Genomic DNA, 24,235 nt, shown 5'->3' on the forward strand with positions numbered 1-24,235 from the left:
TAAGCTAATTAAGTTTTAGACAATCTTTCAGAAATAAAGGGATTCTTGGGTAAAGATTGAGAACTATTCTCTTTGCTACTTGGTAAAAAAGTTTTTTAAATATATGTACCAGTTATTTCCACTTCTTTCTTAAATTCAAGTTTTCTTTCAAATAAATAGTAATTTTTGGGCTGGCGCGGTGGCTTAGCGGTTAAGTGCTCGCACCCCGCTACTGGTGGCCCGGGTTCAGATCCCGGGCTCGCACCAACGCACCGCTTCTCCGGCCATGCTGAGGCCGCATCCCACATACAGCAACTAGAAGGATGTGCAACTATGACATACAACTATCTACTGGCGCTTGGGGGAAGAAAAAAAAAAAAGGAGGAGGATTGGCAATAGGTGTTAGCTCAGAGCCGGTCTTCCTCACCAAAAAGTGGAGGATTAGCACGGATGTTAGCTCTGGGCTGATCGCCCTCACAAAAAAAAAAAAAAAAGTAATTTTTAAACAAGTGTATATTTATCTCTTTCCGGAAGTATCTGAAAGAATCCCTCTTAGAACACTAGGCTAGCTGTGTTTCTCATCCTTTTAATAAAATCTATATTAATTTTATGGGTAAAAAATTATGTCTTGTCCTTTTCTTTTTCTTTTTTCACAAATTTATAATGTAGTCAACTATTGATGTTTCTTGATAAGCTCAATTTTCTGAATATTTATGGCCAGCTGTGTTGACGTTAGTATGCTAACCTAGGTCCATCAATGCTTTAATGTTCATCTTACCTTATTTCTCTTTGACCCTACACCTTACCTAAAAATATTTGAGAACTGGAAATTTTATTTGTAAATATTACAAAATTAGCAATTCAAGCAGGATATTAATATATTCTGACACTAAAACTTCATCTGTTTATGAACTTGAGTCTCTTGGAATTTCTAATTCTATTCGATCAGGAGATTAATTTCCTCTAAAAATCTATTGGAATACTTTCTTTTTTTCTTCAAATTTGAGAAATATGTTTGATTTTTTTCAGTGTTTTTTTAACCTTTCTAAAGGATTATTTGAAATGGCAAGTTAAATCTTAATTTTAGGGTTGACATAGGTATGGTTGTAGGATGCAATAGTTTGGTAAATTGTGATGATGACTAAAAACTGATTTGCTAATACAATATAGTTTCCCACATTAAAAAAATAATAATGTTTTTGATAATATCAAAAGTGCATTTAGAGTTGAAGTTTTGGTCTTTTAATTTTCTAGCCATAAAGGAGGCAGAAAAATATTCACCAATCTTTGCTGTATTCATTAAAATATAAAGAATGTTGGCCGTGGCCATGACAAGAACCCTAAATAATTCCATGGCCCAGAGTGGCATTTTCCTGAAGCTGGGAAACGGATCCTGGGCAGGAAGCAAAGGAGGGGACAGATCCCAGGCAGGCCTGATGCTTCAGCAACTCGGGTGTTTTGCTGCATAGGAGCACTTAGCGAGCCAAGGCCTAAAGGAGGAGGAAACAATTATCTCCTGGGAAAGGCCTCTGTATTCTGGAACACCAGGGGTTTCTCGAGTGGGAGTTGGGATGGGAGTGTCTCCTGGTTCTTGATGAAACAGTTCAGTCTGTTTCAAGGACATGCACCTGGGAAAATGACTGGCTTCTGGAAACAGTGTTACTCTGGCATTTAGGACTAACCTTGCTGATGAGCACCAGGAAAACAGCCTCAATCAACTGTATTCCTCATTAAGTGCTAGAGGACTCATTAGATAATAACTCTATTACAACAATAATAGTAATGATAATAAGAGCGTTTATTGAGTGCTGACTTCAAGGCAAGCACTTGATATTCATTGCATTATTTAATTAAGAGGAATTTTACTCGGCATTCATCTTACATTAGCTCCTCTGCCCTATCAGCTGTTGTTGTACCCAGGCATCTGAACCAGAATCTGCAGGGGGCCTGATTAAGGGTAAGAAAACTCAGTTGTAAATATTAGGTTCCAAAAGATTTTATTTTCTATCATTTCCTCTGCTTTGTCTTTATTTTAAACAATGGTTCGAAAATAGTATTGTACCAATGTCAATTTCCTGATTTTGATAATTGTACTGTGATTATATATGTTGTTAAAATAAATGGGGTAAGAGATGTACAGAAACTTTTTTAATTAATTTTGCAACTTTTCTGTAAGTCTAAAATTAATTAAAAACAGAAAGTTGAAAAACTTCATAATTCTTTACTACAATTTAGTTTATATCTTTTATGATTTTCTTATAGCAAAAAAGCAATATATGTTCAATACAAGAACATTTTACATGCATATAAGCAAAAAGAAGAAAACGAAAATCCCCTAATTCAACTGGCTAGAGGTATCTGTTATAAAAATCTAGGTATAGGGGCCAGCCAGTGGCTTAGTGGTTGGGTTTGTGCACTCCGCTTCGCTGGCCTGGGGTTTGCAGGTTAGGATCCTGGCAGCGGACCTATGCACGGCTTATCAAGCCATGCTGTGGCCGCATCCCATATAAAATGGAGGAAGATGGGCACAGATGTTAGTTCAGGCCCAATCTTCCTCAGCAAAAAGAGGAGGATTGGCAACAGATGTTAGCTCAGGGCTAATCTTCCTTACACACACACACAAAAATCTGTGTAAATTCATTGAGATGTATGTGTTTATGGATGTATAGCATGTATAATTTCAACCACTAACTCCATTTGCAAAGGTAAATCTTTATTTTTTTTATTGAACTTAATTTGTTTTAAACCTTAGTTTGCCTACTGGGAAGTAACTTAATTTAGTCACTTCCAGGTTGTTCAGTCATTTTAAGATTTAGTCAATTAAATGCGGGTTTCTTACCCTTTAGATGGTTTATGTTTGGACTCCATTCATCTTCTGCAGGCACTCACTGCTGATATAACTCATCCTACGTCATCTTTAGGCACCAGCCTCCTGCTTAACCTTGCTTGAACCATGATCTAGTGAAGGCCTCCAGCTTGCACAGTGATGGACAGCCACTGGGGACTCTCGTAGGATTTCAAAAGGCTACCCTTGGGCCCCTTAACGGAACCACCTCACTAGCCTTTACTCTTACTGCCCTGGTACATTTCTGATCTCTGAGGCTCTCGTTAAGATCTATAGAATCTTGAGGCTACTCTCTGGAAAATGAGGCATAGCTTTTCTTTCTTATGGGATTTCCAGAAACTTTGCTAGGCTGTCTACCATCGCTCTCTTTGTGGGGATTGGCCCAGGGTGATGGCATTCCAGTTCCTTTCCCTAAAATCCACTTAGAGATTTACTCTGTGAACTCGCCTATGTCATTCCTGAAAATTCTCCTCTTCCATTGAACTTTGTCTCTATCTCATTTTGGGGGAATGAAGCAAACAAACAAACTTTTACAACATCATATATTCTTCCAGAATCTATTAGTTATGACATAAATTTAGAAGTTTTTGTGTTGAAGCCAGACTTTTGGAAATTCATATTCTTAAAGTTATTTTCTTTGCTAAGGGCTTCAAAATTCTATTTTGTTAACAAAGTATAAAAGAACACTTTTTGAGATAATTGTGAAAATTCAAGTATGAACTAGTTATTAGAAGACACCAATGTCTGTTTATTATTAATTTTGTTGGGTGTAAGAATAGCCTTACAGTTATGTATGAAAATATTCATAATTTTTAGAGAAGTTAGTGAAGGCCATTGTAAGCAGGGTGGGTTGGGCGGTGACAGGAGTGGGAGGTAGGGGACAGATTATAAAGAGCCACACTTGCCTTTCTTTGATTTCACGCTCATAGCATCAAACAGGGGAGTAACATGACTAATTAAAAGGGGGGGAGGATGAAAAAGTATATTTGTGTCTGGGAGGTGGGTAGCTGGAGGAATTTTTTATTCCTTGCTCTCCTCTAGCATCCATATCCACATCCATCAGCAAACCCGGTTGGTTCTCTAAGCTTCATCACCTCCCCATTTCAAGTGACCCTCATCTCTTACCTGGACACAATCGTTTCCTAATTATCAACTATCAGTCTCTCTGCTTCTATTCTTGTTCCCTATAATCCATTCTCCACAGAGCTGCCAGAGTGAATTTTTTAAAGCCTAATTCAGATGGTCCTTCTCCTGCTTAAAACATTTAATGGCTTTCTATTGCATTTAAAATAAAATACAGGGCTGGCCCCGTGGCTTAGCGGTTAAGTGCCCGCGCTCTGCTACTGGCCGCCCGGGGTTAGCATCCCGGTCGCGCACCGACGCACCGCCTCTCCGGCCATGCTGAGGCCACGTCCCACATACAGCAACTAGAATGATGTGCAGCTATGGCATACAACTATCTACTGGGGCTTTGGGGGAAAAAAATAAAAAATAGATATATATAAAAAAATAAAATAAAATAAAATACAAACTCGACCACAGACTGTAAGTTTCTATGTAATCTTCCTCACTATCCTCTTTGTGCCACTCTCCTCCTTACACATGGGTCCAACACACAAGCCACTGTACAGGTCCCATTCTTTTTCAGTTGCAAATGTTCATTTCTCAGAAAACATTATCCAGTGTGATAGTTATGAACTTGTAACTGTTGTAACATTTTAATCAAACTAGTACAAACTGGAGTTCATTTTTAAAAATAAAAATAGTAAAGAATGATTAAGTAAATGTTTTCAAGTTCAACTGCTAGATCTGAGATGTAAATAGTGACAACACGGACAAAAATGTTGACTTTAAATAGCAAATTTTTACTTCATTCTATCCGCATTCTTGAACCATGGGACAGTCATTACTCATAGGTCTTAAGTCTTGAAAGAGTCACGTTTACCTGTATTTTCATATTTGGAATTTTATCCTTCAGTCTAATGAGCATAGCTTCTTCATTAATTTTACACACAAAACATTTTCAATCTGGGCATTTTCTGGTGTATTTTCCGAGAGGTTATTTAGAATCTGGCACACCAAAAATTGAACTGTATTGCCGTTTGCTTCATAATACTTCCAGAAGTAAAATAATTAAAATAATTTGAAATGCCACTGTCTTCACCTTCGTCACCACCTCCTTCTGTCTAGTGCAGTGAAGTAACAAATTGCTGCGGATTCGATTTCGCATCCCGCTGCGGGTCCACGCGTACAGATCACGGCAGCTGAAGAGGCGGAACAGACGCCTCTCGAAACCCTGTTGCACTGCGCACCTCGCACTGCCGCCGGGAGTGGAAATGGACCGCTCCGCCCCGGGCACGTGTCAGCGTCGCTCTCAGCCACGACCGCCCTTGCTCTGGGACGCGCCCGTCTCCGGGGACCGCTCCGCGAGCCCCGGGAGCAGTCGGCGCCGCCGCCGCACCGGGCACGGCCGCTCAGTCGGCAGCCGCCCCTTCCCGGCTCCCGGGCCGCACGGACGGCCGTGGCCGACCGACGCCAGCCGAGCGCTGCTCCCCTCCTCAGGCCCTCAGAGGCCGGCCGCGGAGGCCTGGGCGCCCGGGCGGCCCCTGAGGGCAGCACGTGCCGGGGCAGCGCTCCCCAGCAGCGTTAGTGCCCTGACGTCGCAGTTTGCGGCTTCACTAGAAATGAAAAATTTCCTTGAAAAAAAAGAGGGCGGGGGGACTCCATAAATCTGAACGCCAAGGAAGCTCCTCTGAACTCGGTGTGTCTCGTGGATTCGCTGGCGAAAATGAGTATTTTGACGCCAGCTGCCCGGGTTCACCACAGGAAATGAAGGTGGTAGCTGCGGGCTCGCAACCCAGCGGAAGACCCTATCACATGTCACATCAGATGAGGAGAAAATTAGAGGCGGGCTGAGGTAGGGCTGAAGAACGAGGCTGAGGCTTGGGGCTCGGCGGAAGCAGCCGACAGGAGAGTCGTCTCCCTCTGTTTGAGGCAGGGACTCGCACAGAACACGCGGACACCGCGGGCGCAGGGCTCGCACCCCCGCAGTCCCGCGCCTTTCCCGCGCGCCCATCTTGGGGGCGGGGAAGAACCCGGATGGAACCGCCGGTGCAGCCGGGACCCCCCACGGTCTTTGAATGTGTGCGCGGGGCGGAGTTGCCCTCCGTTCCGTGCTCTGATTGGTTCGTCTCCGTAGGTTCCCTCCTCGCGATTGGACGTCCCCCGTGCCAGTCACAAAGCGCCGCTGGGCTCTCAGATTGTTGCTGGAAGGAGACGGCGTCGACGTCTGACTGGGCTCGTGGCGTCTCGCCTCCCGCTAGCTCGTCCATCCTCCGGCGCCCCAAACCGGTCCTCGGCTTCTCGCCCGCTAGGCCTGGAAGGAGGCGTGTCGAGGCGGCTCGAGAACGATCGCGGGCGCCCCGGCGTTGTCCTCGTCACCCACGCAGCGCCATGTCCTCCTGGATGTTCAAGAGGTGAAGGGGGCGGGGTGGGGCGCCGAGGGTAACGGCCCGGCGGCGTCCCCACACGAACCTGACCTTCCCCGCGTTCGCTCCGCGGCCCGGTGCTGCTGGGGCTCGCAGCCGCGGGAGCGAGAGCAGCCGAGTGTGGGCTGGCGAGGGGAGGCTCCTCGGCGGCCGGTGCGGGGCCGTGGGGAGGTCAGTCAGGGGCGGGGCCTGGGCCCCTCAGCCGCGTCTCCACCTGCGCCTTATGCGACGAGCGGCCGGCGGATGCCCGTGCGCTGGGCGCTGGCCCGGTAGAGGGCCGGGGGCTGGCCCCTTCCCCGCTGGCGGCCGGTCGTGCGCGCGCTCGGACGTGCGGGGGGGTGTTTGCGGAGGAGCCGGAGAGGGGCGCGCGACGGGGGGGAACAGCTTCTCTCGGTTCCGAGGGGGCGGAAGCGACCCCGGACTTTTCGGGGTCCAGATTGGCTCGCCTGCCCGTTCCTGAGACCGTTGTCCGCAGCGGGATTGCAGTTCTCCTTAAACGGGCGCGGGTGGGGGGCTTGGGGACGACTTCGCTCGGTGCGGTGGTGGGATGCGTGAGTGGAACGACCGTGCTGCTCGGAGGGAATCGCCGCCGTGGGTGCTGGCTGTGTCGTCAGCAGGGACGGGCTCGGCTGCAGGTGTGAAAGTGGTCCTGCATTTGTAAGTCTCTTCTCGCGCAGCCCCTCGTGACGTTTTGGCGTGTAACTGAAGTTGCAGACGTCGCGTACGTCTCAGCTTCGGTAGACGATCGTCGCTAGGAGAGAGACTTGGGAACCCTTGCTGGGGTTCTCGTTTTGAATCCCCGTGGGTGCAGAGGCGTCGCTGAACGGGTGGGGCTCCTAGAAACCCTCCGCTCGCTCCAGTTCGCGCTTTCACCGGGATAACTCGCTGTAAGCCTCGATGCAGCGGTTCCCACGTAAGGTGTAATTTGTTGACATAAAGTGTGGTAAGATAATTGGCCGATAAGTATGGTATGGTCTTTGAGAAAAATTTGGTTAAATATCGTGTTATTTTAGTGTGTCCTTTTTTGTTTTTTTTTTGACAGAGATCCTGTTTGGAAGTACTTGCAGACTGTCCAATATGGAGTCCCCGGAAATTTTCCACGCCTGTCATATCCAACTTTCTTTCCCCGTTTTGAATTCCAAGATATTATTCCTCCAGATGACTTCCTGACTAGTGATGAAGAGCTCGATTCAGTTTTATTTGGAACTCTGCGAGGTCATGTAGTTGGACTACGCTATTACACAGGAGTAGTGAGTATGACATTAGATGTTAAGTTAAAATGTGATGTGTTTATGATATTAGCCTAGAAAATAAGAATTAGAAGATAACATGTGCAGTTAATATTTATTTTACTTTAAGTAATTGAGATACATCTGGGCAAGAGGAAACAGACACCTAATGACTGATATTCTTTTATGTTTACATCATGCTTACAATATGCAAAGCACTTTTTCCTGTATGGTCTCATTAGATCACTGCAGTGACGCTGAGGTAGATTAGGACGTCTGCTATCCCCCTCCTGTACCTGAAGAACTAAAGCTCAGGCGGGTTAAATGAGTTGCCCAGAAAGCACAGAGACTGGTACATTTGCAAAATAACTTCCAAGTCAGTCTGTTGCTGTCTCCTCTTCTACCCCTCAGCACATTTCTACACTTTAGTATTTTTAATTTAGGAGGTCAACTCCTATTAGATAAGAGAATTGTCTATTTTTAGGTCCTTTTTTTTTTCTGTAGTAAGACTACCTGTCTTGCAGTTTTTCTTCCTATCTTTCTCTATGTATATTCTCTGCGGTGTGTGTGTGTGCATGAGAGAGACCTAGAGACTGAGAGACCTGATCAATAGTTGTCTTTGTATGGTTGTCTAGTATGCCTCTGTGTATCTGGATCATATACCTCTAGTTTTATTTTTTTAATTTATTATGAAAAATTTCAAACATACATGAGTAGAATAATACAGTAAACTCCCATATACCTATGATCCAGATTCAGCAGTTAACAAGTTTTTGTGCGTTTGCTTCATCACTTTTTCTTTTGTTCTAAAAATCCTGACCGTATCACTTTATACCCATGTCATTCAGTATGTATCTCTAAAAAATTTCAAACATTTTTACATGTAATTTTCATACTTAAAATTAGTAATAATTCCTTATTAAATCTAATAGCTAATCCATAATCAGTTTTCTTGATTGTTTAAAAATATCTTTTTATAGTTCATTTTTTTTCGAATCAGGATCAAAACAGAGTTCATGTATTACCTTTAGATGTTACATTCCACAAGTCACCCGCTCCCCTGCTTGTTTCATGTCATTGATTTGTTCCAGAAACTACATCTGTTGTTTGATGGGAAGTTCTGGATTTGTCAGTTCTTCCATTCCCCCATATTATTCTCATGTTGAAGCTTCTCAAATCATGTTTTGGTTGTCTGAAGCAGGAGATTCCTTGGGAAAGAATTTCACGATCTGAATTTGTTTAGTCTTTCGTTCTCCTCTATTTTCTTTGTATTGGAGCTTCTCAGATCATTTTGTGATTGTCTGAAATGTGTTGTCTAGGAGATTCCTTAGGAAGGCACAATATTTCCTGAGCTTTTGTATGTTTCTAATTGTGATGTTTATACTTGAAGGGCGATTTGGCTGAATATAAAATCCTTGACCATATTTTCTCTACATGATATCTTGATGTTGCTGGTAAGAATTCTGATGCCAATATGATTTCTCTCCCATATAAGTGAATTGGAATTTTTTTGCCTAGATGAGTAAAGGATATTTTTCCTTATCTTGAAAGTCCAATAGTTTCATTAGTGTACATCTTAGTATTGACTGTTATGTAACTTTATTTTCTTCTATTTCAGAAAGTTTTCTTTAATTATAGTTTTAAATGTTTGCTTTGGTCCAAAGCTTGTTTTTCTTCTTCAGGGACTCCATTCTATTCTCTCTATATTAGATCTTCTCTGCACATACGTATGCTGTATGTATATGTCTGTTACTTCCTCTGAAATCCTTTTTATCATATTTTTTTCACTTCTGTATTTTTCGTCATTTGTTTCCCTTACCATGTTTTTCACAAGGTCTGTTCACTTTTTTGTTCTTTCTACTTTAGTTTTTAATTCTGAAATTGTTTTTCTTTTCTAATTTTTTCCTGAAATCTATTGGTTCTTATTTCATATCCATCTGTTCTCTAGCTCCTGTGTCCATCTCTGAGCTTTTGTATTTCTGATTTGTGCAGTTTTTTCAAAACTTACATTGTTTTCTAAATTATTTTAAGCTATTGTGAAATAGTAGATTATGGTTGTTATTGAGCTTAGAACAATCACTATTTGTTGATCTTAAACTAATATCTATGACACTGGTAAGCTAAACAAAAATTTGGTGGGCTGATTAAAGGTAATCTCACTTAATTTTTTAATTTTTCAAAATGTCTATTATTTATTTTCTAAGTAATATCTGTTCTTTATGTTAAAATGGCTAAGAAGAAGCATTAAATCTCCCTAAAGTGCCATCCAGGACCATAACTTATTCACTTTGTTATGCCTTCCACACTTTACTCTGTGAATAGATGCATGTAAATTGAAATCATATTATGTATTCATAAAAATGAGATCATATTATGCCTATTATAGTGATCGCCTTTTTTTCTCTCACTAAAATATTAGGAGTATGTTTTCTTGTCAGTACAAATCTATATCATATTTTTAATTTTCTTATTGATGGACATTTTGGAGTTGATCACTTATGAAAAAATATTGTTATAAAAATTGAGGTGTTTGTCATACTACTACTTATTTCAACTTTTTTCAGCTTTGTTGAGATGTGGTTTACATATGGTAAAGTGCTCACATTTTAAGTATATGATTTTAAGAGTTTTGACAAAGATATATACCTGATAATCACCACTCCAATCAAGTTATAGATCATTTCCATCATCCCTGAAAGTTCTCTTGTATCCTGTTGCATTCGTTCCACCCTGCCCCTGTCCTAACAACCACCAATCTGATTTCTGTCACTATAGATTAGTTTAGCCTGTTCTAGAGCTTCGTATACATTGACTCATATGGTTACTTTTTAAATCTGGTTTCATTCAAACTCAGCATAATACAGATAATTCTTGAGTCACTTTTGGCAATTTATATTTTTAAAGAAAAGTATCCAATTCATTTAGATTTTCAAATTTATTGCCATGAAGTTATACATAGTAATCATTTATACTTAAAAAAATACTTTAACTGTGTTTATGGTTATATTCCAGTTTTCATTCTTTGTATTATATATTTGTGTCTATTCTTTTATATTTAACCTGGATAGAGATTTATCTGTTTCATCTTTTCAAGTAACTTGTCCTGGATTTTTTATTTTTTTGCTGAGGAAGATTGGCCCTGAGCTAACATCTGTTGCCAGTCTTCTTCTGTTTTGTATGTGACCCGCCACCACAGCATGGCCACTGAGATGAGTGGCATAGGTCCGCACCCGGGAACTGAACCTGGGCCCCCAAAGCGGAGTGTACTGAACATAACCACTAGGCCACCGGGGCTGGCCACTGTCTTGGATTTTTTATGATTATTATTTTTCTTTGTTCATTGATTTTTATAATCTGTTATCCTATTTTCCTTAGATTCATTTTATTTTTGGATTCTTGGTTTGAACACTTAATCTTAATAATAAAAGCTTTTAATTGTGTAAACATTCTTCAAAGTGCTGCATTGGCTATGTCTCTTAAGTTTGGTTCTATAATATTGGCATTGTTAATTTTTAACTTTTTTTTTTTTAATATGTTCTCTAAGCTTATGGTTAAAATTTTTATTTCTTGACCCATCAAAGTCTTTATTTTATAATAAAGTAGATTATTTTTTTCTATTCTAAACATACTGTTATAATTAGTTCTAATTCTGTCTTTTTATTGTTGTCTTAACCTTTGTGTTTTTTAATGCCCTTTTTGTCTTGCTGCTTGGACCATGTTTTCTTTGTTTTTATAGTCTCCAACATTTTGGCCTGTATATATTCTATTTTATTTTATTTATTTATTTATTATTTTTTTTTAAAGATTTTATTTTTATTTATTTTTTTCCCCCAAAGCCCCAGTAGATAGTTGTATGTCATAGCTGCACATCCTTCTAGTTGCTGTATGTGGGACGCGGCCTCAGCATGGCCGGAGAAGCGGTACGTCGGTGTGTGCCCGGGATCCGAACCCCGGGCCGCCAGCAGTGGAGCGCGAGCACTTAACCGCTAAGCCACGGGGCTGCCCCTATATATTCTATTTTAAATTCTACTAGTAATTAGCTGTCATCTATAGTAAATGATAATGATCTAATTTTAATAAATGATAATTTATTTTAATGACAATTTTCTAATTGAGATAAAATGTTCAAAAAAATGTTAGTTTTTGACCTATTTTTGGGGGGTTTTTATAGTTTCTGGGATTTACATAATCTGGTTTAAAGAAGATCATGCTTTAGGCTGTGGCAGAGGGGAGGTGGGTGGGGAGGGAACACAGCTATGCCTCACAGAATTTCTCTAAAGGGCTAGAGGGAAATATCTGTTTCATCTGGTTGGTGAGGCCCATAGTCAGTAGACAGATCCTGGGAGAGGTTTAAAGCAGCTTTCTTGTGTCTTTATCAGGCAATTAAAAAAACTGAGATAATTCACATACCATAAATTGCATCATTTTAAAGTGTATAATTGAGTGGTTTTTAAATATTCACAAAGTTGTGCAACCATCCCCATTGTCTAGTTCCAGAACATTTTCATCACTCCTAAAAGAACCTTGTACCCATTAATAATAATCATTCTTCATTACTCCCTTCTCTCAGCCCCTGGCATCCACTCATTTATTTTCTGTTTCTATAGATATGCCTACTCTAGACATTTCATAATAAATGGAATCATACAATATGTGGCCCTTGGGTCTGGCCTTCATTACTGCTTTATTTTGTGTTAAATAGATATTTTCTAGTGTACTATTTTAATTCTCTGGTTGTTTCTTTTACTATATATTTTGAGTTGTTTTCTTAGTAGTTGCCCTGGAGGATTACAGTTAACCTCCTAAATTCATAAGAATCTAGTTTGGATTAGTGCCAACTTAATTTCAATAGTGTTCAAAAAGTTTGCTTATAGATAGTTCCATTCCCCTCCTCCCCACTCCTTTGTGCTGTTATCATACAAATTACATCTTTATATACATTGTATGTGCGTCAACACAGATTTATAATGATTGTTTTATGTCCTTTTAAATCAGATAGGAGAAAAAAATTACAATGCCCTAGAATTTATACTGTCTTTTATATTTACCTATGTAATTGCCTTTACCTGTACTCTTTGTTTCTTCATGTAGCTTCAGGTTACTGTCTAGCATCCTTTGATTTCAGCCTGAAGGTCCCCCGTTAATATTTCTTATAGGGCAGGTCTGCTAGTGATGGACTTTCTCAGTTTTTGTTATTCTGGGAATGCCTTAATTTCTCCTTCATTTTTGAAGGATGGTTTGCCAGATATAGAATTCTTAGTTCAGTTTTTTTCTTTTAGCACTTTAAAAACTAATCCCCTGTCTTCTGTCCTCCGTAGTTTCTGATGAGAAATCAGATGTTAATCTAATTGAGGATCCCCTGTATGTAATGAGTTGCCTCTCGTTGCTTTCAAGATTCTTTCCACAGTTTGATTATGGTGTGTTTGGATTTGGGTCTTTTTGAGTTTATTTTACTTGGAGTTTGTTGAGCTTCTTAAATATGTAGATTAATGTTTTTCATCAAATATGGGACATTTTTAGCTATTCTTCAAATATTCTTTTTACCCCTCTTTGTCCTCCCTTTATGAGACTCTCGTTATGTGTATGTTGGTATGCTTTTACTTGTCCTGAGGTCTCTGAGGCCTGTTCATGTTTCTTCATTCTTTTTTCTTTCTGTTCCTGACTCTATAACTGTTCCTCAGATTCTAGAACTTAATTGACCTGTCTTCAACTTCACTGATTTTTTCCTACTGCCTGCTCATGTCTGCTGTTGAGCCTCTCTAGTGATTTTTCACTTTAGTTATTGTACTTTTTGACTTCAGAATTTTTATTTGGTGAGACGTAATTCTCATCTTTCCTTTAGTTCCTTAGACATGATTTGCTTTAGGTCTTTGAACATATTTAAAATTTAAATTAAAATTCTTTTTCTAGTCAGTCAAACATCTGTGCTTCCTTAGGGACAGTTGATGTTATAGCTTTTTTCTTATGAGTGAACCATACTTTCTTGTTTCTTGTTTTTGTTGAAAAGTGGACATTTTAAATAATGTGGCAGCTCTAGAAATCAGATTCTTCCTCCTCCCCCGAGTTGTTTGTTGTTGCTGATTTTGGTAATTGTTGTTAAATGATTTTTTTCTGAATTAACTCTGTAAAATCTATTCTTTGTTGTGTGTGGCCGCTGATGTCAGTACTTGTTAGCTTGGTAGTCAGCTAGTGATTGTACTGGAACCAGTAAATCTCCCAGACTTTACTGAGGCGATCGGTGTGCATTTGGGGCACTCCTTCAACACTTAGCCAGGCACTTGACAACTCTGCCTTAGCCTTCACTTCCTCCTTGTTCAGAGCCTCAAGTTCAGCCAGAGCTTTACAAGTGGGGGTCTTCTAGGGACCATTATATAGGTCAAGTAATGACAGTTCTTTGGAAGTGAATCTTTGAATGATTCTGCTCCATTGTGCTCCCTCTGGTAACTGCTAGGCTGCACCAAGAATCTCAGCAGGTTATTATATTTTATTTTTTTTCCAATTATTTTATTGAGGTCATAATGGTTTATAACATTGTATAATTTCAGATGTACATTATTATTTATCAGCTACTGTTCCACCAGGTTATTTTTAAAGGCTATCATGTAGCTGAGAGCTGGAGATAGAATTAGGACACTGATAATCAGTCGTTTTTCTTGAATTAACGCTCCCCGGGTCTCTGCAATCCTTTGGTTAGTTTCCAGAGTTCTGAAAAAGTTGATTATGACAATTTCTGCCAGTTTTTTCATTGCTTTTATGGAGGACAGACTTTCTGGAAGTCCTGACTCTTCCATTTTTAATGATGTCACCCTCAGGCAATTTTTAATCAGGTGGAATCAGAGAATGGCATGAGTTGAATGCTGGATGTATTTTCTTATTCCAGTTCCATTCTGACTTATAATTAATGCCTTTTTCCCCTTGTAGAGTCTGGAGAATTCAGGCTTAGGAAGCAGCCTATCTGGATTCAAATCCTAGCTCTGCTACTTAATAGCTTTATGACCTTGAGCAAGTTACTTAACTTCTCTGGGCTTTAGTGTCTTCATCAGTAAAATTGAGATAATGATAGTACCTACCAGTAGGATTGTGAGAATTTAAAAAGTCAATCTGTGTAATGTACTTAGAACAATGTTGGCACATAGTAAGCGCTCAATAAAGATTACCTGTTTTCAGAATTTATGATGTTGAAAATTTTAGTTAGTGTGAATGTTATTTAGTTTGGTTTGTATCTTTTAGATATCAAGGATTTGTTAACTTCACAATGAATGTAAATCAGAAAAATGGTATAAAAGAATCATTATAAAATATATTCTTTAATATTTCTATAGAAATACGAGTCCAAGAAAATATACATTTCTTATATGCAGTGCTATTTAGTAAGCATTAAAAAATGAATGGAAATCCCAGATAAAGTATGACAAAGAAAACTATTATTGTATGTTTATTATTTATAATATTATCTTTTCATTATTTTTATTAGGTTAATAATAATGAAATGGTCGCATTACAACGAGAGCCCAATAACCCCTATGATAAAAATGCAATTAAAGTAAACAATGTGAATGGCAATCAGGTTGGCCATGTAAAGAAAGATCTAGCAGCTGCTTTGGCCTATATCATGGACAACAAATTGGCACAAGTTGAAGGGTAATGTACTTTCAGAGTTTAGTTTTAATAATTGTGAGTTGTAGTGATCTTTGAATTTGCTAAAAGTCTATATAGTTGCCCTGACAACTTTTATCACTGTATGTTTAATATGTGTTCAGTAGATGTTTTAATTCTCCTTTCTTCTGTCTCCACTACCCTAGCCATCAAATAACTATCCTCACTTTCCTATTAAATTATTACCATGGAGAAAAATAGATTTTGGTTCAAATATTAGGAAGTCCATACTACCCCTCAAAGCCTTTTAGTGCGTAGATTTGGGAGTTTGGAAGTGTTTGTTTAAATCGGAGGTTGTTAACTGGTAGCCTGTGATCAGATATAGGTGAATTTCATTTTGCCTACACACTTTTAAAATTCTTTTATTTATTTCCAGTATTCAAATATCTGGATATTCTACATCTTATACATGTTAATTTTTTCTCTAAGTATAAAAATTATTTAGAAGATTTCTCTTGACAAGTGGAAGGTCTGGTACTGCTGGGCCCTCATTTCCACATGACATCAGTTGAGTGAAGCAGTTTTAGTCAGGGCATACTCTCCTAGTTCTACCGCCTCTTCCCTTAAAACTCCCAGTCTCCTCAGTGACCTTTTCTCTTTTAGGCATTTGTGTTTGTGATCTCAATTTAAGTATGGAATGTTTAGAATACGAAAAGGTGAGTTTGGAAGATAAATGCTCAGTAGTGTTTTCTCCTTTCTCAGATCATCAAGTTTTTCAGATATTGAGAATAAACTTTTAGTGAATCCTGAATCAGAAATAGTTCTTGGAAATCATTTCCCATTCTCCCAGAATGGGTTGCTACCCTTAGTGGTTCTGTTGGTGAAAGCTCTACCTATCTATTAAACATACTGTTTTATGTATCGTACAATCTTGGTTATATGCTATCCTTATATTTAAACACTGCTTTATCCCATCTTCTCGGTTTCTTTTGGCATTCTATTCCTAAAAACCACTGTTTTCTTCTGATTGTTGTTGATCCTATTCTCTGTCTTTCGAGTCTGCCCAACTACTTCCTTCCTATTTTACTTCCATGCAAAATTTGAATGTGACACTTAGAACAGTTAACAGTCAGATTCTTAATCGGAGTAAAAAAATAACACTTCTAATTTCCCTTTTTTTCTTCTTAAATATAATAGGGTAGTTCCTTTTGGTGCAAACAATTCTTTTACCATGCCTCTGCATATGACTTTTTGGGGTAAAGAAGAAAATAGAAAAGCGGTTTTAGATCAGTTGAAGAAACATGGATTTAAATTGGGTCCTGCACCAAAAAGTAAGTTTAGGGTTTAACCTACTATTATTTTGATATTGTTATATGCATGAATAGTAAAACATTTATTCTCTTTTTTTTTTTTTTTTGTTAGGAAGATCAGCCCTGAGCTAACGTCCTTGCTAATCCTCCTCTTTTTGCTGAGGAATACCAGCTCTGAGCTAACATCTATTGCCAATCCTCCTCCTTTTTTTCCCCCCCCCAAAGCCCCAGTAGATAGTTGTATGTCATAATTGCACATCCTTCTAGTTGCTGTATGTGGGACGCAGCCTCAGCATGGCCCGAGAAGCGGTGCGTCCGTGCGCGCCAGGGATCCAAACCCGGGCCGCCAGTAGCGGAGCGCGTGCACTTAACCGCTAAGCCACGGGGCCGGCCCACGTTTATTCTCTTAAGTGATACTTTGAGTTTGGTTGGCTAAACAAAATTTTGCTGAAGTCTCCAAGTTATAACTTTGTTTAGGAGTCTTTTTAAGGAAATCCTGAATTTTTTTTCTTTTTCTTTTGAAATAACTAGATTCATAGGAGATTGTATGCATGCACACACACACACACAGACACACAGACACACACACACACACACACACAAAATGTTCAAGGAGGTCCTGTATTCGCTCTGCTAATTTCCCCTAGTGATGATATCTGGAAATCCCTGATTTTAAACATTCTCTTTGATAAATTATAGACAAAAGAATCTCCCAGTAGGGGATGAAAAAGTATTATTTGTTTGGCAAGAGTTTGTTGAAATAATGTGGAATTATTTTAATATGAAGTGTGTTTTTTGAATGACTTAGGATTTGGCTTTAAAAAAATTTTTAAGTATATGAAGGGAATTTTTAGTACAGCTTATTATAGAAGTTTTAAAAGCTAATTAACTAAAAGATAATTTATTTCATTTGGTGATTTTATTATTTTCATTTTTGTAAATTATAGCTTTAGGATTCAGTTTGGAAAGTGGTTGGGGCTCTGGAAGAGCTGGACCAAGCTATAATATGCCAGTTCATGCTGCAGTACAGATGACAACAGAACAGGTGTGCTTCTCTTTTATTGTAATCTAAAAGTGAATTTTAAATGTTGAAGATTGGTGTTTAAGAGAATAAGATAAATATGTATGTGCTGGTATTAGTGATCTTCAGAGATATTGTTAAGTTATGAAACGTAGAATAAATAGAATATATATTGCAAACATTTATGTAAAAAGAAAGCAGTGATAAGGAATATATCCATGCACACAGATTTATACATACATTACAGCACACACATTGCTGTATACACGTGGGGTGTTTTAATGTTTTTGTATTATTTGAAAGTTTTTTAGTGTCTGGATATTAATTTAAAAGAAATTGAAGCTTGAAACTTACTGCTTTGTTCAGTAAGGTTGCAAATGCAGGGCTAAAAAAATTAATTCCAAATCCTGGGTATTAGTCTAGCTCTTACTTTGTCTAATTTGTAATCCAAGATGCTGTTATGCTGAGTTAGTTTGAAAAAAATGGATATAAAATAAATTGATGCAGATCAGTTTACAAATCACATCAAAAAACTTTTTTTTTCTACTCATCATTATTAGCCTTTTTTTATATTCTAATTGTAGTTACTATATTTTCCCTGCTCGTTGTTAGGACTGGAGCCTGTGTATGGTGGGTAAATCCCAGCTTGCCTCTCCTAACTTTTTAGACTTGGCATGATTTCTTCTGGGCTAGTGCTGTGTACTCATGCTAATTTACAAAAGTAATTATAACACATATATATTGCTATAAAATTGGACTGGATCAATTTAAAGAACCAACTATATTAGCATAAGATCGAGGTCAATCTAATATTTTGTAGCACATAGCAAGTTCTTTATTGCCGTAATAATAAATTAAATGTCACTGACTTGAAAGTAAGTCTTATGTACTTGGTAGGATCTGCCAGAATGGTTTGAATACAACTAATAGAATCACAGAATTTCAATGACAGGAGGAACGTTAGAGACATGCTACATCTAGTTCATCCCTTTCATTTTACAGGAATAAAATACAGGGCCATAAAGGTTAAGTGTCTTGCCCAAAGTTATATGTAGGTTTATTTGTGACAGGGCTGTGACTGAAACCCAGGACTTAGAAAACTCTGTATTCTGTGTTCTTTTGACTGTAACGCAGTTACCTCTTACACCTAAAGCACCTATTCTTTCTGCCTTCATTGAGCAGTGTAGGATCTGAAAGGATTAGTTTATGTACCTTTTGGTATTTGACTCTTTTAAAAAGTTAACTAAATGATTTGAAATCTCTGAATTAAGTGTAATTATTGTTTTAATTGGTTTGTTTCATGTTTCTTGTTGCTATTTGTTGTAGCTTAAAACAGAATTTGACAAATTGTTTGAAGATTTAAAAGAAGATGATAAAACTCATGAAATGGAACCAGCTGAGGTACTGAGCCAATATTTTCTATTTGAAACTATTTAGAATTTTAAAATATGCTGTTTAATCTGTAAATTTTTTTTTTCTGAGGAAGATTTGCCCTGAGCTAACATCTGCTATCAATCTTCCTCTTTTTTTTTTTTTTTTTTGCTTGAGGAAGATTAGCCCTAAGCTAACATCTGTGCCAGTCTTCCTCTATTTTGTATGTGAGTTGCCGCCACAGCACGGCTGACAGGTGGTGTAGGTCCACGCCTGAGATCCGAACCTGCAAACTTGGGCTGCCGACGTGGAGCGCGAGGAACTTGAACCACCAGGCCACGTGGCCAGCCCCTAATCTATACATTTTTTAATCACAAAATCAACTTTTTTCCAGATTCTGCATGGGGAAAAAGAAAAGACTTGTTGGATTTCTATTTATGACATTCCTTTTTATTTATAGGCTATTGAAACACCATTGCTCCCACATCAGAAACAAGCTCTAGCTTGGATGGTTTCACGGGAAAATAGTAAAGAACTTCCACCGTTCTGGGAACAGCGAAGTGACTTATACTATAATACAATAACAAATTTTTCTGAGAAGGACCGACCAGAAAATGTCCATGGAGGAATTTTAGCTGATGATATGGGTTTGGTAATTATTTTTTTTCTTGAGTTAATAGAATTTTATTTTGTAATTATGATTTTGTAGAAAGTAATTTGGAAGTAGTTAGAGATGGGAATATGTTGGTGCCAGTTTGGGACTAGATTTCACTTTCAATGTAGATCACAGTTTTTCCTATGGTTTTCACTTAAAATAATGCCAAGTTTATTTTTGGTTTGTGGTTAAGGTGTAATTAAAATAATTAGTGGTAATGATAGAAACATGTATTTCTTAATTTTCTTTTGAAATTCAAGGTAGCTTATTTTTCATGGGTTTCCTTAAAAAAAAGGAAAGACGGGCCAGCCCGGTGGCGTAGCAGTTAAGTTTGCGTGCTCTGCTTTGGCGGCCTGGGGTTCGCAGGTTCAGATCCCGGGCGTGGGCCAATGCACTGCTTGTCAAGCCATGCTGTGGCGGCATTCCCTATAAAGTAGAGGAAGATGGGCATGGATGTGAGCCTGGGGCCAATTTTCCTAAGCAAAAAGAGGAGGATTGGCAACGAATGTTGGCTCAGGGCTAATCTGCCTCCCCCACCCCCCCAAAAAAAAGGAAAGACAACGTTACGTGAAATTTTTTGTATTCTGTCACAAATATTGTGATATGCAAAGTATAAAATATATATATTTATGACTCCTTATACCAGCAGTTTTTATAGTTTTTGCTCTTAGTAACCCTTTACACTCCTAAAAATTATTGAGGATCCCAAAGAGCTTTTGTTTTTGTGGGTGATATCTATTAATATATCTATTATTTATAGTATTAGACGTTAAAACAAAAATTTTAAAGTAACAATAAACTCATTTGTTAACACAAATAGCATATTTTTAAGTGAAAAGTAACTATTCTAAAACAAAAGCAATTTTGACAAGAAGACCTGCATTGTTTTACATTTCTGCAAATCTCTTTAATGTTTGGCTTAATAAGTGACAACTAAATTCTCATAGCTACTTTTTCATTCAGTCTGTTGTGATATGGTGTTTTTGTTGAAGTACATAAAGAAAATTAGTCCTCAGACAGATTATGTAGTTGGAAAAGGGCGGAGTATTTTAATAGGCTCTTTAGATAATTATAGATATTCTTTGTTATAACAAAATTAAGCAAATATTAGTTTATTAAGGGTTAGTAGTTCCAATGTGGAACTTAAAAATCATATCAGTAAACTTTTTATATGCTGTTCCATTAAAATCCATTGGTGTTGCTTGCACATTGAATGAATATTTTACCCATGCATGGTTTTATAATGTCAGGCATTGTTCATTTGGAAAAGATTGGTTTATGGAGTTACACAGGTCTACCAAATGTTGACGCATTTCATTATCAATATCAAAAATTTATATTCATTGATATTATTGCTGATCTTATTAGAAAGGCATTTACATTTGGTATGCTCATAGTGTCAGGTACAAGTTTTCCACTATTCTAATTTTTGCTTGAAAGCTCAAATTTTACCATTAACAGCAAATGCTGTCATTTGTTTCCCTTGAAGATGATAGCCTCACTTTGTTAATTTTTCAAGAAAATGTCTGCCACTCAGTCATGAATAACTAGTTGTTGGTCATTCTGTCAAGTAAAAGTGGAGATGCATGAGAAAGAGATGATGCATGGTGATGCATGGTAGCTAGTTGAGCTTGCAGCTCAGGCTCACAAGTGATTTTTCTCTAGATAACCCTCGTATTGTGGTATGTAACAGAAGTATTTTCTGTGTATTTTCCATCTTGTTAAAAGATATAATATTAAAACAGTGTGTACTTACGAGGAAAGATTTAATAAAATTAATGTGTACTGCTTCATCAGAAGATTCTTAAAGTGAAACGGGCATTTTGTTTTTTGCTATGAGTTTGTGGCAGTTAAGAATACAGTGACCACTAATATAATGTAGTACCAACTGCTTTGTTTCATACTAAGGCATCAGCAGTTTTACCTACCGTTGCCTTTTGTGGCATTACTACAGATGTCAACACAAATGAGGTCTTTGTAGTAGTATGAAAATAGTTGTGACAGCACACGCACCTGAAAGGGTCTTGGGGACCCCACTTTGAAAACTGCTTTAAAATTGTCAGAGATTTATTTTTGTGTTGCTAATTATAAATTAAGCTATGGAAAATAATGAAAAATTACTTGTTTCCATTTAATAAAAATGTATAAGAAATATCATGTCCTTTATTCTTTATTGGAAAGTTATAGCTTTTAAGTCTTGGAATAGTCTTTAAATGAAATTTAATAAAATGATTATCTCATGCATATGCTGGAATTACTAATCATTTAAAATTAGCTCTGAATTACATGGCAAGCAAATAGTTGTAGTTTCATGATAAAGTTATTAGTTTGGGGTTAAATGTAGAATTTTAGAACAGCAGTAGTTCAAGAAAATTACATTTTTCAGTGATGGTTATGGTATTTTATAGAGTAAGTCATTTAATAATTCCTAATATTGCAGTTGGGAAAGCATTTCCTATCAATGAAATACTTTTCATTAATATTTATGTTATTTAATACAATAATCAGTATATTTTTGTGGCCTTGAATGCTATTTGATATTTGCTTACTTGATTTTAAAATTGGTTTTGGAGTGTTTTCTGGTCAACTGGGTTTCATAATCTGACCTTTTGTCTTTTGAAAACATTTTAAAGGGCAAAACTCTGACAGCTATTGCAGTAATTCTTACCAACTTCCATGATGGCAGACCCCTTCCTGTTGAAAGAATGAAAAAAAATCAACTGAAAAAGGTAAAGTATTAGTAAGTGTGTTTTCTCTGAAGTCTCTAGTTTATTGTAAAACCTTTTAATTTTGTCATTGAAAGGTAATTGCCAAAAAATTGATAGTATCTAATGTTTTCAGAGATGTGATGAATGGCCTCTCTCGTGCTGCTGCTATCAGAGTGAAAGTTGATACCACATTCATAAGGGTAATTTGGTAATATATCAGGAACCTTAAAAGTGTTTATATCTTTGACTAAATAATGCTATTTCAGAGAAACTATCTAAAGGAATTATCAGAAATGCATTTTTTCCAAAGATAAAAGTACAAGATTTTTTTCCCTCAGCATTATTTTAAAGGCAGAAAAGAAACACCTCTCAGTAAGGTAACAGTTAAATTATGATAGAGCCATAAAATTTAATATTATACAACTACAAAATCCTATTTTTGAAGAATACTTATTTCCATATGTTTTAGTAAAAAAAACAAAAGGCCAAGTACCCATCTGTGTATGGAGCTTAAGTCCTCATTTTGTGAATACATATTTATGTAGTCTAAGTGTTGTCACATACACTGTATTTGCCAAAATGTTAATAGTGATCATTATGTGCTAGTGATGAGCATATGGGTGACTTTTCTTGATACTTAATTTATATGTATTTACATATATAGAATATATACACATAATATATTTATATTCAATTTCTAAGAATTAAAAATGAATTAATTTTGTGGGAAAAATAAATGTTATTAGAATGAAACAATTATTCTTCGTTCTTAGCTGAAAGTCCAAAGAACTTAAAGTAGGAGATAACTAAGCAAAAAGTGTATGCCAAGTATCTCTTTTTTGGACTTTTCTATGCTGCTATTCTTCTAATATTTTAGTTCTCAGAGAGGCTGCACATCAGTTTCCTGCCACTGCTTATTGAAATTCTGTTTTATTAATTTCTGCACTTAGTTGCATTTTCTTCTTTGTACTTTTATTGGGAGTTTAACTCTGTTATTGTTGTCTGAGATTCAGTTCGCTACCTTGAATAGTCCAGTGCTTTACATCCTGTTCTTCCTACCTAAGGCTACTTACAGCTTCAGTGTCAATTATCAACTTAAAAATTGTTTGTTATCAGTAAGGCTTTTCCCCTGCACACCCCCCAGATTAGCCATGCATTTAAGGTGTTGTGTAGTGGGAAGGTTTTAGGATATTTAGTTTGTTACATTAGTTGAAATTGAGGCCGAAAATGTGATTTCCAACTAAGAATTGATTACAACATAAGTTCCACTATTTGAAATAGATTTAGATATTCCAAGTTTACAGAGTTAAATGTCATTGATTTAAATTCCATTAGATTGGAGCATTCTATGATTTGGTAGGTTGGACTTTGTAGAAAGTTTATCTTTGAACTCGATGAAGAAAAAGTTTGCTGAGTAAAATTGTTTAATATAAAAGGAATAATGGCAAAGGACATCCTTTATTTGTGGATAAACTTCTATATTATTTTTTGCACACTGTTTAATATAAATGGTTGTACTAATTATTGAAGAACACTGGGTAGAACATTTGATGAAAAGCAGTTTTAACATCAGTTTCTTGGAGCTAATGCTTTAAAAAGTTAATTATCTAAAATAATTCTTCTAGTTTGCATGTGTCTATAAATGTTACATTTTGGATTTTTTGTTTTTTTAGACTCATACCTTTAAAAGAGGATGGATTTTCTTTTCAACCACATGTTTAGTAAAACTTTAATGGGATTTTATAAGATGTTTAAAATTCTATTTTTATTTTTGGTTTTTGGTGAGGAACCCTGGCTCTGAGCCAACATCCATTACCAGTCCTCTTCTTGCTGAGGAAGATTAGCTCTGAGCTAACATCAGTGCCCGTCTTCCTCTATTTTGTATATGGGATGCCACCACAGCATGGCTTGATGAGCAGCACATAGGTCTGCGCCCGGGTTTTGAACTTGCGAACCCCAGGCCGCTAAAACAGAGTGTGCAAGCTTAACCACTATGCTACCGGGCCAGCCCCTAAAATTCTATTTTTTTAGAA

The 24,235-nt window shown here is 37.6% G+C and overlaps 1 protein-coding gene across 5 annotated transcripts in view; it reads left to right on the forward strand.

The window, feature by feature from the left end:
- The first annotated feature begins 6,073 nt into the window (after positions 1-6,073).
- The window catches only part of HLTF (helicase like transcription factor), a 55,658-nt gene continuing 37,496 nt past the window's right edge, over positions 6,074-24,235 (forward strand). For 3 of the 5 annotated variants that reach the window (XM_087430408.1, XM_087430409.1, XM_087430410.1), the window contains exons 1-8: positions 6,845-6,969; positions 7,355-7,562; positions 15,016-15,182; positions 16,335-16,468; positions 17,395-17,492; positions 18,795-18,869; positions 19,300-19,491; positions 22,128-22,223. In XM_087430408.1, the coding sequence (XP_087286534.1) occupies positions 6,860-6,969; positions 7,355-7,562; positions 15,016-15,182; positions 16,335-16,468; positions 17,395-17,492; positions 18,795-18,869; positions 19,300-19,491; positions 22,128-22,223 (1,080 nt within the window). In that variant the 5' untranslated portion in view covers positions 6,845-6,859. Of the gene's footprint in view, positions 6,301-6,844; positions 6,970-7,354; positions 7,563-15,015; positions 15,183-16,334; positions 16,469-17,394; positions 17,493-18,794; positions 18,870-19,299; positions 19,492-22,127; positions 22,224-24,235 lie in introns of those variants that run through there. The other 2 variants (XM_087430411.1, XM_014788925.2) reach the window with 1 other exon arrangement.

The sequence above is a fragment of the Ceratotherium simum genome, chromosome 5, assembly GCF_057802395.1.
Source record: "Ceratotherium simum simum isolate JZ-2026a chromosome 5, ASM5780239v1, whole genome shotgun sequence".
In the NCBI taxonomy this organism is placed as follows: domain Eukaryota; kingdom Metazoa; phylum Chordata; class Mammalia; order Perissodactyla; family Rhinocerotidae; genus Ceratotherium; species Ceratotherium simum.